This window comes from Sus scrofa, chromosome 5 (assembly GCF_000003025.6).
Source record: "Sus scrofa isolate TJ Tabasco breed Duroc chromosome 5, Sscrofa11.1, whole genome shotgun sequence".
Taxonomy (NCBI): domain Eukaryota; kingdom Metazoa; phylum Chordata; class Mammalia; order Artiodactyla; family Suidae; genus Sus; species Sus scrofa.
Genome location: NC_010447.5, coordinates 61640910 through 61655386, shown reverse-complemented (window position 1 = coordinate 61655386; position 14477 = coordinate 61640910). Strand labels below are relative to the sequence as shown.

At 32.7% G+C, this 14477-nt stretch overlaps 1 protein-coding gene across 3 annotated transcripts; it reads right to left on the bottom strand.

Moving 5' to 3' along the window:
- KLRK1 (killer cell lectin-like receptor subfamily K, member 1) lies at positions 1 to 8696 on the bottom strand. 3 transcript variants are annotated; one of them, XM_005655674.3, is made up of 8 exons: positions 8229 to 8696; positions 7110 to 7216; positions 5641 to 5742; positions 2776 to 2868; positions 2547 to 2582; positions 2058 to 2209; positions 1394 to 1497; positions 1 to 383 (listed from the first exon to the last, which is right to left on the bottom strand). In XM_005655674.3, exons 2-8 carry the CDS (start codon positions 7168 to 7170, stop codon positions 266 to 268), a joined length of 666 nt encoding a protein of 221 aa, XP_005655731.1. In that variant the 5' UTR covers positions 7171 to 7216; positions 8229 to 8696; the 3' UTR covers positions 1 to 265.

Genomic DNA, 14477 nt, shown 5'->3' with positions numbered 1-14477 from the left:
AGGTATTATCCATAGTTTATTAAATTTAAGAATAAATCTGTTCATCACTTAAATGTTTTCAAAAATCAAAACATTGTTGTAGGAGATAAGTTCTTTTAATTGTTCATCTTTATTCTCTGCAAGGATTTTTTAAAAATACATATTTTACATGAAAAAATAATTCAATTACTATGGCTGGAATTTTCTTCTGGAAGTTTTCAAGGTGAACACTCAGAAAATGGCTTTTGTGTCTTTAAATCCTTTCCAGTTTATAAATTACAAGCTTTTAGACAATCCTCTGCATGCAGATGTATGTGTTCAGAGTTAAGCAGTTTTCCGTATAACCTTTAAAACTTGAGCCATAGACTGCACAGCTTCCATTCTGCATTTCAACCATTGTTATTCTAGATTAGAGAAAAGGACAGATTATATTCACAACTTTACTGATACAGAGATACAAAAATGAAATAATATTTAAATATAGGTACTGAAATAATATCATTTCAGGAGATTTTAGGATCATGGTTGGCCTTTTTAAATTCATAGACATGCAAAATATAGCCAATTCAGATGATAAAAGTAAAAATTACCTTCTATTATACATTTTGTGCCAGTGGTTTTTATATATTAAAAATTTAGTCAAGGGAGTTCCTGTTGTGGCTTGGCAGGTTAAGAACCCGACACAGTGCCCATGAGGATATGGGTTCCATCCCTGACCTCATTCAGCAATTTAAGGATTTAGTGTTTATAGGTTGTAGATGCAGTTTGGATCCCATGTTGCCATGGCTGTGGCATAGGCTGGCAGCTGCAGTTCTGATTCAACCCCTAGCCCAGGAACTTCCATATGCTGTGGATGTGGCCATAAAAAGAAAAAAAAAATTGATTAACAAAGTCTGTAATCTTTTCATATAGGTATGTGAATAAAAATGAAAGTTTAAAAAATTTTAAATAAATACTTAGATTAGAAATGAATTCATAATTCAATTTAGAAGTCAGCAGATGTCATGTTTTGTGCAAAAATAAACAATCATCTTCATATATATGCAATTTTACTCGGTAAAGATATAAAAATAAATTGTGAAATCCTCTAATATGTATATATACTCATACATAAGGACGTGTATATGTGTTTAGGCATTTCCTGTAGAAATAGTTACACCTGTACATCTATTTTGCCCTGGGATCTTGGATATTTTGTTGTTATATAATTGATGTAACAAACGGTGATTTGTTTTCTACTAGGAACTGGTGGGAAATTGAAGGCTGAGAGCAGAGTAATGATGCTTCATTAATGTGAAATTGACCAAAAAGTACCATGGGTAGATATTACATGTATTTAAAAGGACAAGAGAATGATACAGTGACAGTTAAGGAACAAATCCACAAGCAGATACCTATTGGTACAGAAACTCACTGGTTAGGTGAGAGGATGGAACCATCTTCCCACTGCCAGGATCTGTTTGTTGGAATTTGTACTAATCCCATCCAATGATATGACTTCACCAATTTGAAGAAATCCTGTATGAAACCACAAATAAAATGAGTGCTTAGAATTTCATAAGTAAAGGCCAAAATCACTTAATCACTTAATCATTTTTCCCACTCTTTGTTCTGTCCTCTGGCATAATTCTGACTTAAATACTACGTACAAAATACTTGAAAATCCTGTGCTTTCTTATTTATTTTATTTTATTATTATTATTATTTTTGCTTTTTAGGGCTGCTCTTGTGACATATGGAGGTTCCCAGGCTAGGGTCTAATTGGAGCTACAGCTGCCAGCCTACACCACAGCCATAGGAATGTGGGATCCAAGCCTTGGCTGCAACCTACACCACAGCTCATGGCAACGCCAGATATTTAACCCACTGAGCGAGACCAGGGATTGAACCCGCAACCCTGTAGTTCCTAGTCAGATTCATTTCTGCTGCTCCATGATGGGAATCCTGTGCTTTCTTATTTTTAATGCAGAAAGATTTGGGGTCTTAGTGCCTCTCTTGTGCTTCAGGCTCATATTCCAGTGAGTTGCTTCCTAGGTTAGGACAAAATATAGAAAGGGGAATTAAAACAAATACTCAACCTGGTCTTCTCTGCTGTATATCTTCAGAAGACTGGAATTTTGAGATCTACAAGAAGCTTGGCTCTGGAGCCAGGTCTTGCTCTCATTAGAAAACTGGTAGCAGCTATTTCGATAGCATATCCAGTTTTTAGGACATGGACCACAGTAACTTTCTAGAAAGGTAAAATATATGATTAATTCTGCACATCTGAACATTACAGCAGATTTATCTAGACAGGTTAAATGCCTTTTTTATTCCGACCCTAAAATTCCAGATAATTAACTCATTCTGATCCTGCCCAATGACACATTTATACATAGAGAGAGGCCAAAGCTACTTTCTCTACTTTTTACAAGAATTTCCTCCTTATAAGTAAGTAAATAAATCCACAGTGAATTATGGACAAGAATTGCTCATTTTCTTATTCTACACCATTGGATACATGACTCTACCAATGTGCAAATGCATGCAGTTTGTGCGCTTCAAAATATTAGAAAATTTTCACTCACCTTTCAAAGGACTTGGAGCCTCTTGGTTGAATAACACTATTAAAATAATCATAGTTATTGACAGGGTTTGTATCGTTAGTAACTGATAATCTAAGCAAAAATGTCTCTCTAAAAAAACATAAACTCAAATTGCTAGTTTATAGTTCTGTGCTTCTGAGTACCAATTAAAGTAATGCATTACAATCATTAGATTAATAATGTTGCTATTTGCTTCTCTGCTATCACTTACAATTTATGATCATGCCACTGTATATCATTACCATTACAATGAAACGGATCCCCATAGCTATAGCGATGGATCGGGCAAGGAAAAATGGAGATGCTGTTAAAGAAAAAAAAAGGGAGAAAGATAAGAAAAAGATTTTAGGGTTCTGGTATCTATGTGTAATATAAATATTAGAAGTGTTTTTATGGTAGAGGAGGCATGATATCAGTGCTTTTCCTTTTTAATTATTTTTCTCAGAAAGGAAATAAGCATTTTGTAAATTAGAATAAGGGTAGAACGATGTAATAGCTATTCCTTTCTTCAAATTCCCAGTCTTCCCTTAGAAAAATTCACAGTTATTATTTTAAAAATTTAAAATTTTCCATGTATAAGAAATATGGATATTTCCTTCAACTCCCTTTTTTAAAACACATATTTAAGAAACCACACAAAATATTCTGGAAACATAGAGAAAACATCATAGTGATTATTTCACATCATATCTTACAAAGTTATCAAATTTTTATACGTAGCTGCTTGCATTGTGTTACATTGCTATATGGACAAAACCTAATTATTGGCAGACTTTTAATTTTTTTCTAGTGCATATTTAAATTGTTTCTTAATTTTTGCTGTTAGATACAATGATATGAGTAATATTTCACAGACATCTATGCATATTTTTGAGTACCTTCCTAGGAGAAATTCCCAAAAGGGTCAAGGGTATACACATTTTAAATTTTTGTAATTATTGAAAGTTTTAGTCCAAATAAAATATACCAGTTTATGCAGTACCAAAAATAAATTTAAAAACCCGTTTGCTCACACCTTCCTCCACACTAAATATTGCTCACATTTTTAGAATGTATAATCTGATAATCAGTATTATTTTTACAATTTTAACTTTGTTTTTCCTGTCATGAATAAGATTAAACATCTTTTGCTATGGTTAATAATGTTTTCATTTTATTTCTCTGAGATTTCTCTTGTTTGTATTAAAGAGCTTTTTTCCCCCTTAATTTTCAGGTTAGGAGTATTATTTTACTTTTTGCCATATGTTTGCAAATATATGTCTCAGATACCATTTCCGTTTTCACTTTATTTATGATATTTTTGGGGTGCTAAAATGGTTAATGGTTGCTTGATAAAACTTTACGGTTTTTGTTTTTTTTACGAATAAAAGTGCCTTCATTTTTCTGAGTTTATAAGAAATTATGCTTATGTTCCTTCATACTATTATATGGTTTCTTTTTAAATTTTATTTATTGGGGTGTGTGTGCATTTATGTGTGTGTAATAAATTACGTAGGAGCTCAAATTTATAAAAAAAAAAAGTTCTTTCCAAGTGGCCAATGAATTTTTCTAACATATTTGCTGAATAAATCAATGTAGCCTCATTGGTATGATATACTACCTTTAGCATATAATGCATTCCAATTTGTATTTGCATTTATTTGTATTTCTTTAGTCTGTCTTTCCATTTAAATTCTAAGAAAAATTTTCTTGTTTTGTAATATGCTTGAGTTTTGATGGAGCCCACAATATTATATTACATTTTTCTTTTAGACTATTTTCCCTTTCATTACACTTTATATACGGGCCTTAAAACTTTGAAATCAACCTTCCAAAATCCTGTCACTTTAAAAATATCGTACATTAGTCTTTCAACAGAATCACATTAAATGTATAATACAGAGAGATAATTTACATCTTTAAAATGTTGTCTTTTATCCTTGGATAGTTTCTATTACCATTATACATGACTTATTTATGTTCATCAGTACAACCTTAAATTAATAAGTTTATTTCTAGGATTTTCAATTTAAAAGTTTTCTGTTTTTTTCTGACATTTTCCTTACTTTTGTAGTTAGTAAAAACAATTAATTTTTATATAATTTTCAATAAAGTCCACATATATATTAGATTTCCTTATTGCTTATAACAGTCTTGGGTGAAGGATTTGAAGGTTTTTAATATTTTAAGGCACATTATTAAAAGAATATTTATTTTGCCTTTAATTTTAATTTCATATCATTCACTTTTTTCCTTTTCTTGGTTATTCACACTGGCTAATGCTAGCAGAACAATCAATATTACTCAATAGTAATGATACTAAAAATTCTTCTCTTTTTCTAAATACAGTGAGAATGCTGCTAGTATTTATCAATAAGCATAATGATCACTTTAAAAAAGATATATGACAGTATTTATATTTTAGAGGTTTTAAAAATTGTTCTTTTTAACTAAGAATTCATATTGATTTTTATCTGAAACCTTTTCAACATTATGCATATGATTATACAATCTTTCCCCTTTGATTATTACACACATTTTCATTCCTATAATTAATTATCGTAAACCAATACTGTTTGAGAATATATTTTTCAACATTTATTCAAGGTTTATAGGTGCGAATAGTCTGTTGTTGTTTTTTTCCTTTTGTGTAAGCTATTTCAGGCTTTCCTTTTCATGATACTCTGGTTTGATAAAGGACAGAGAGCATATATTCTTCACCACCTCAAAACATTTCTGTGAATAGCAATCAAGTCAGTTCCTCTGTGCTGTTTAAGAATATAACTCTGAAGGTTATTTTGTATTTTTCTCTTCTGCTTTCCATTTCTATTTACTCCTCCTTAAGGCTGGTTGTTCAGCAATCCTATGGAACCTCAATTGTCATTATTATGATGATCCCATTTTTAGGGCATGAAAAGATCCCAAATCCAATGGTTTTTCCTAAATTTTGGTGCATATTCCAATAGTATACGAATGTTAATCTCATTTCTGCTTTCCTCAGGAAGGTAAATGAACTGAACGTTTATCACCAATTTAATCACATTTTCTAAGACTCATCTCAGTATACTGAGAGAAGGCAAATGATTGTAGGACTCACGGTTTTCTCCACATTTGCTTGTGATTAATGTCTGCGTTCTCTTCTGCCGCGACTTAAAAGCACCACGGTTTATCACATCACGATTATGCAATTCCCTTATCTCTGGAGAAAAACAGTTCGGGTCACTATGTCATGGCTTTTCTGCCACTTGGGTCATAAATGTTTAAAATTTAAGTTGCCATTTCCACTCAATCCTTTTTAAAGTATAACATCAAGTTAATTTTGTTTTGTATAGCTTTGCTATTATGACTTTTACACTTTGTAATAAAAATAAAATTTTATTATTCTATGGCAAAATATCTTTAGCAGAATCCTGTGTATTATTAAAATAAGTTATTTCTTAATGTGTAATGAAATATAACTAAAATAAAAAAAATGGGTCTAGGGAGTTAAGACATTTTTAATTCATAGGGCCACATTTCTAAGTTAATAACTTCACAAACTGCAAGAAGAAAAAGGAAGAAAAAGGAGGACGGTGAGGGAGGAAGGAAGACAATACAATCAGATGTGGATATTTTAAAAAGTGAAAGAAAAGAATATGCATATAGTATCAATAATGTCAATCGCATGGTAAACAGTAAATGCCGGTGTATCTAATTTTATTTATATTGAAGGTAGTACTAAGAATAGGATAGCAGGTTCTAAAATTTTAGGATAAAGACAAGGAATCTTGCCTCTGAGCAAAATGAGTGAAAAATCATTTTCTCTCTTTTGAAATCATAATTTTCATAATACTGAATATATAAAGACCTTTCAAAAATGAAATGCTAAGACTAATTGCCTTTTATACCTGAAATTAAACTAAAGCATTGGTTTAGTTTATAAATACAATGTATACAATATATATATACAATATATATACACAATATATACAATATATATTTAATTAAATTTCATTCTTAAATGTGTGAAAAGGGCAGGTGTTATTTTACGGGTGAAAAAAATTAAATCTTATGGGTGGCCAAATTCATACTGCTTATTTAATATAATCCTATCCTATCAACTGAATTTATAATACTTTTAGTTAAGAAGCATTTTCAAATATACGTCACTTGCGTTGAACAGCATAGAAATCTCCGCTAAGGTTAATGTGTCATGTTTGATATCTCTATTTAGTAGAAAAGGAAACAAGTCTGTAAAGGCTGGGGATTGTCCTAGATCTCAAAGCTAGAGACTGGAAAAAGTTTGATTAAAATTCAATCAATCAAAAGTTTGATTTCAATTCAATTCAAAATCCTAATGCCAGTTTTATTTTAGGCTGCCTCAAATTGTAGTTAATGAAACGAAGTGGGGGGAAATCTTTAAAGCTTTTGAAGACTTGATTGAAAATATGACACGAATATACTATGAAATGAACATAAGTGAATCAGAGGAAATTGCTTTCCTATGACTTATGTGCTTATATCAAATTCTGGGCATCCTAGAATTATACAGACAGACCAAATTACCTTTATGTGGAAAGTACATACCCATGCTGGAAGGAGCCCACCGATCTCGGACCAGTCCCATCTTATAATTATGCCTGTTCATCTACCACAAAGATGAATCAAAAGTCTTCATTTTTTACAAAGGATTCCTGAGTAAAATAAATGAAACTGTTTTTCTCCTTGTGGTGAGTTAAATTAAAAATTAAAATTAAAATTTTAATAATTAAAAATAAAGAAGTGAAAATACAGAAAAATTTTACTCATGCATGTATGTAAAAGGAAAGAATGGAAATGAGAGTTCATATAAAGCCAAGGATAATTAACTTTTAAATATTCTCTTGCTATAAAATAATAAGCAATTATTTGTGAATGTTAAAAAATGTAAAAGCTGTTTCCAATTCACCTAGATTAAGACTTAAATTTTTTCATCACTGATGAAAACTATACACACACAGATTTTTTTATATATAATTGTCTTATTTCATGATAATTGCTTTCTTTGCAAGGTAAATCTGGGTAAGAAATATGCATTTTTTAAAATGGTTTTTCTCAGAATAATTTAATTCAAGTTCTGTCCATATAATTGTCATTATTTACAAGTTATCATCCATTGTCATTAACAAAACTAATCTTACACTTTTTTATATAGTAACATCTAAACATTGTCCAGCAGAGCTCCCAGAAAAAAAATGTATTTAATAAATATGCATAGTGCTTAGATTTTTTTTTTAAAGCTGTTTCATATTTGGTCAACTAAAAACAGCAAAAATAACTTATTTTACATATGGGGTTGTGTGTCACAGAAGATAAGGGGCTTGTTCAAGAGCTGAAAACTTGTTAAATTAAATTGAAGTTCAGTTCTCTTATCTCAAAGGAAAGATTCATTCTTCTAGTTTTCTTTAGAGACAAGGCTTCATCTCATAGCAACATTATAACTTCTGATTCTTCAATAAGTACATCCTACATACCTATTATTAATAAAATGAAAAAGTACACATCAGAAATAAGAAGTATTCCTTGCCTTCAGTAAGCCAATTCAAATGCTTAAGAAAGAAGTAGATGACGTTATAGCATACAATTTTTAGAAACCTTCTTGAGGTTAAAACCTCTAGAGTTTCTTATGTCTTGAACAACAGTTTTTAGAAACACACACAGACATACCTGATCAGTGGTGGAAGATCCTGATTCTTCTAGATAAAAGCCTCCTTAAAAATTAAGCATGTCCTGAATTCTTGATTTAGAGTTGATGCTAGAGATATCCAGTCATTTTCATCCCTGAAAAAGATATGACAAATGTTATACTAATCACAACTTTTTTGATTAAAGAGCACAGCACAAACCACAGTATTTCCGGCTTCTGACTACACAGAAAATCTCCCTTTTTGGTGAATTAAATCTTAGGTGTTAACATCATTTTATGACTTAGAAATATTAAATTCAGTGATAAGGAATTTTCAGGGTTTTAAGAAACAAATGGTGGGATTATATAATCTCTGAATTGTTTTCAAAGTGAAAAATTTGTTGTAAAATATGATTGTAAGTACTGTATGAAAAACAGAGGAAAAAGTCAAAACTTCTTATTTTATGCATAGGCTTTTATCAGTTTGAGTGGAATTAAGTATGCTGTATCATATAAATTGAAACTATAGAGAGATAGCTTTATATATATATACACACACACATCCATATATATATGTGTACACATAAAAGGTGTGCACATACATGACTTTTCTATAATGAAAATATAGGCTGTATGTTAAATAAACACATTATATTCCTAGTTTAAATAATTATCAATGTATGGCCGATATCATTTCATTTATGAATATGTGGGTGTCTCAGATCTATCTCTGCTAAACAGGGCTCTTTTCTCCTTTGTCTTTGTGAACACCACTCATTACATTACTCTCTTTTTTGCTCAGAACAATAACACGGAATCTCTTGCCAGAATAGCAACATACTCAACGAGTGCCTTAATGTTCTGATTTTTAGCCATTTATAGTTTCTGCTACATTAAGAAGTGATGACAGCCAAACGGAGTTTCAAGAGACTGAATGATTAAATGTAACATGAGATCCTGGATGGGATGATGGAACAGGAAAAGGATAGTAACTAAAAACTAAAGAAATATAAATAAAATATGGCTTTATTTAGTAATAATAGATCCATATCAAGTCCTTCATTGCGAAAAATGCACCATGCTAATGTAAGCTGTTAATAATAAGAGAAACTGGACATTGGGTGTAGAAACTCTCTGTACTAGTTTTGCAATTTTCTGTAAATTTATGATTATTTTAAGATTAAAAGTTTATTTTAAAATAAGTATTGGTACTTATTTAGAAGTTATTCTACAAAATAATAATTATTATTATCTTCGTTACTTTTATAAATTAGATGGCACAATTTGAAGAAGAAAAATTTAAAAAAATACTCTAAAGGCAAACAGCTAAAAAATTTCATTCATATTAACCCTCAATGAACATGTGCTTGTGAAAACAAAACTTCAGCCAGTACATGCACAGCTTATTCAATCAATAACAGAAAATTATCGGGCAATAGTTTTTAGTTAATAGAACAATTATATCAACACTATTTACTATGTATGATACATGTGAGATAAAATTAACATGGGCAAAAGTCGATTCTGCAAAGTTTGATAAAAGCTAATAATTTTTATGAAATAAATAAGTTATTTAAAATCTTTCCATAAGAATAACACCAAAGCCAAACAGTTTACAGGAGATAAATAACAAATTTTCAAGGGAGAAATCATTAAAACTCATACAAATGTTTCTAAACTATAAGGAAAAAAGGAATAGTTGCTATTTTTTTCACTACAACTAGAATTACCTAGATGTCCAAATTAGATGAGAATATGTTAATAGGAAAAGGAAAAATTAATCTTATACATGAAAATTGTTGCAAAATCCTAAGACTGCCAAACCAAATCAATGTATAAACTATCTTGTATATAGATGACCAAACTGAGTTTATTTCAGGATCGTACTAATAATTTTCCTTTGGAAGAAAAATTGTTAAATGCCATTTGCTACAAATAATAGATTGAAGAAATAGAAAGAGTGTGATTACACCGAGAAGGAAAGTATATTTGTTGTAATTCAACGGCTTTTCATGATACAAACAGTCTTTAGTCTATATACCAGAATCTATATAAACGTCATTCTTAACCTCAAAGTATTAGGAGGCTTTTAGAAAATCATTAAGACATGGTGATCATAATACCACTTCTTTCTAATATCACTGTGGAGATTTTCCAGCACATTTAAGACCACCACAGAAAATTTTAATTTTTAAAATTTTAATTTTATTTTATTTTATTTTCTTGTCTTTTTAGGGCCACACCCATGACATATGGAAGTTCCTAGGCTAGGGGTTGAATCAGAGCTGCAGCTGCTGGCCTATGCCACAGCCACAGCCACAGGAACACCAGATCCGAGCCCTGTCTGTGACTTACATCACATATCATAGCAATACCAGATCCTTAACCCACTGAGCAAAGCCAGGGATTGAACCATCGTCCTCATGGATAATAGTTGGGTTCGTTACCACTGAGCTACAATGGGAACTCCTCACCATAGAAAATTTAAAAGTAAGGACTTAAAAAATTTTTGCTGAAGGTATATTTATCTACATAGAACATAAAAAGTAATTTAATGGGAGTTCCCATAGTGGCTCAGTGGAAACAAATCCAACTAGTAACCATGAGGTTGCAGGTTCCATCCCTGGCCTCCCTCAGTGGGTTAAGGATCTGATGTTGCCGTAAGCTATGGTGTAGTTCGCAGACACAGCTTGGATCTGGCATTGCTGTGGGTGTGGTGTAGGCCAGAGACTACAGCTCTGATTGGACCCCTAGTCTGGAACTTCCATATGCTGCAGGTGTGACCCTAAAAACAAACAAACAAAAAACCCCCCAAAAAAGAAGAATTTAATGGCTGGTTAGTAGAAATAATATTAGTGTAATTGAATGAGGCATTAATGTGCAAAAACTATTACATTAAAGGTCAATAATAAAAACAATTATTATTATTATTATTATTATTTTGTCTTGTTATTTTTAGGGCTACACCTGCAGCATGTGGAAGTTCCCAGGCTGGGGTGAATCAGAGCTACAGCTGCCGGCCTGTGCCACAGCTGCAGCAACACTGGGTCCCAGCCATATCTGCAGCCTACACCACAGCTCACAGCAGTGCCGGATCCTTAACCTACTGAGTGAGTCCAGGGATCGGACCCGCAACCTCATGGTTCCTGGTTGGATTCGTTTCCAGCTGCGTTGTTTGTTGTTTGTTTGTTTTAATATATCATTCACTTAACAATCACAACAGAAATACTGTAAGGTACTTAGGAAAAAAGCTAACAGGACTAGACAAGATTAATATGGAACTTTTTGTATGATTTTATAGAAATATTTTCAAAAACAATGAAAATTTGATAGGACCACGGATCTAATAAAACTATCAACTAATGCTAAAATATTTTGGAGATTTAACTCAATTACAATTAATATGCCAGGTTATGCTATGTTCATTAATGTAAAATCCAAGAGTAGACTTCTCACTACTGAAGAAAAAGTGAGGGTCGTGTCCTACTAGATATTAAGACCTTTGCTAAAGCTACATTGATTACAGCAGAGACAGGAGAACACAGACAAATCAGAAACGTTGCAGATAAGAAAACGTCATGGGCATAGAAGAAAAAAATAGATGAGGTGGCACTGCAGTTCAAGTAGGAAATGAGACACTGTTAAATAACTCTTGCTGTGAAATTTTTTATACCAATGTAAAAACAGAAATTTAAATTTCTACTATGTACACATCATATGCAGAAGAATAGGAATTTAAAACACATGCCTGGTGTACATAAAAAAAACAAACATATGAGAGTTGATACCAATTTAGAAGATTGATTCGATGTACTTTTATTTATTTTCATTTATTGAAAACATTGAGATAAAATATAAAGTAAGATAGGATAATAAGACAAAATTTTAAGAAAAAGTAAGATTATAAAAGTGAAAATTCCTAAAGATATGCTAAGGAGGGAGGAAAAGTAAAATTGGTGCTATGTTTCAACTTGGACAATAAACACTTTTGTTTGACACAGTCTTTTTTGGTGACAACTATTTGCCAGTGCTTTTCTAGGTCTTGACAATGTTAAACAAGCTACAAAAATTTCTTGCCATGGAGGAGTTTCCATTTTAGTGTAGGTGATAGAAAATGGATAAGCAAGTGTGAAACAAGTTAAAGCATAAACAAGATAAATGAATATAAAACAAGCTGAAGAGAAAAGAATAATGTTATTTTCCTACATTTATTTCAGCTAATCCACATTTTCCATTGACTGTTTTAAATAGTAACATTAGTTCTCTACATCGGAAATGTAGGCTGGCATTTTCTTACAACCTCATTTTAAAAAAGATTTGCTTTATAAAAGGAAATGAAGGTGGGCTTTTTATGGGGAAATCTAAACCACATGTGATTGAAGAGTTACTTTTTTTTTTTTTTTTTTTTTTTTTGTCTTTTTGCCATTTCTTGGGCCGCTCCCACGGCATATGGAGTTTTCCAGGCTAGGGGTCTAATCGGAGCTGTAGCTGCCAGCCTATGCCAGAGCCACAGCAACTCGGGATCCGAGCTGCGTCTGCGACCTACACCACAGCTCACGGCAACGCCAGATCGTTAACCCACTGAGCAAGGGCAGGGATCGAACCCTCAACCTCATGGTTCCTAGTCGGATTCGTTAACCACTGCGCCACGACGGGAACTCCTGAAGAGTTACTTTTATGTTAGTGGCTTTCGATTTAACTGGTATTGCGTGTCTAAAAAAAAAAAAAAGACCAAGAAAAAGAGATAGGAATAGGGTAGAAACACACCATCGGAATATTCTACTCATTTAGTTCAGATGGGAACCTATAGTCCTGTGGGAAAGTCACAAAAGCATACCTACAAGTAGAGTTTTTGGAAACAGATACCATGAGAATGCTAAGGAAGCACGGGGGGCTATGGTGTCATATGCAAAGGAAGGGATTCTTTTTTTTTTTTTTTGAAGGTGGGGGGAAAGTGTTTTAAATTAATTTTCAATTAACTGAGGTATGATTGGCTTATAACACTGTATTAGTCTCAAATGTATAACATAATGATTCGATATCTGTATATATTTCAAAATGATCACTGCAAAAGTCTAGTTAAGATCCACCTTAAAGGCCATGCCTGTGGCAAGGTGCAATTCCTGGGCCAGGGACCAAACCCAAGACCCAACAGTAACAACTGCTGGGTCCTCAACTCACTGAGCTGTCAGAGAACTTGAAGAGATATATTCTGAGTCAGGATGGTGAGTTAAAAAAAAATAAAAAGCAGGGGAGAAGTTAAAAAAAATTCCTTGTATAAAGAGATTGGATGTACAAAGGAATTCCAGTTTCTTTCTCAATGCTGAGTCCTTATTGAGGACTTGCTGAATAGTAGCGACATTTCAGTGATATGTGAAAATGCAAAAGACATGACATAGCTTTCAGAAAACATACTCTCTTATATGTGGAATCAAACCAACAAATTGAATTTAGACAAAAACTGTAATTTGACTACAAAAATACATAGGTTTTTTTTTTTGTTTTTTGTTTTTTTTTTCTTTCATCTCTTTTAGGGCCGCACTAGTGGCATATGGACATTCCCAGGCTAGGGGTCTAATCGGAGCTACAGCTGCCAGCCTAAGCCAGAGCCACAGCAACGCCAGATCTGAGCCGCATCTGCGACCTACACCACAGCTCACAGCAGTGCCGAGATCCTTAACCCACTGAGCAAGGCCAGGGATCACTCATGGTTCCTAGTCGGATCCCTTAACCACTGAGCCATGATGGGAACTCCCATACATAGGTTTTGTATGAACCTATTTATCTGACCTTTTAAAACTATTGGAGATAGAAATTAATGATGCGTTGCAAACAGGCTGTGTTCAAGTCATTTGAGAATAACACAACAACTATTTAGAAATGAATTTGTTAAGTGAGTGTAACCACCACGGCCTTCTTGGCCAGTAAGATACAGTCGGCTTACACGGCTGAGCGTTTATTGACCTCTTCCTGTGTACTAACACTGCAAATAGGTGTTGAAGCCGCAGTGAAGTTTTGTGGTGAGAAATTTTCCTCCCCAGGCAAAATACACATTGCAAGCTGTGATACTAAAACTGATGTGGTCAAGGGTGTTCACTGGACTATCGCCTAGAAATGAAGGCATAAGATATATGGCCATGAGCAAGGGAAACCTGTGCAGTCTTGACTTTTTGGTAAATGTGTTGGAATGGATAAGAGGCATGACGAAAAGAGTCTAAAATTCGCATGAGGAACAAAGCAAATAAATGGGCCTGGGAGAAATAGAACTGAGCCTGGATATGAACAGCATA

Coding starts and splice junctions, on each gene's coding strand:
- KLRK1 (XM_005655674.3), bottom strand. CDS start 7,170: ATGAACAGGCATAATTATAAGATGGGACTGGTCCGAGATCGGTGGGCT. Junction 2,210..2,546: donor GGCTCCAAGTCCTTTGAAAG/GTGAGTGAAAAT, acceptor TTACCTTTCTAG/AAAGTTACTGTGGTCCATGT. Junction 1,498..2,057: donor TATACAGCAGAGAAGACCAG/GTTGAGTATTTG, acceptor GGTTTCATACAG/GATTTCTTCAAATTGGTGAA.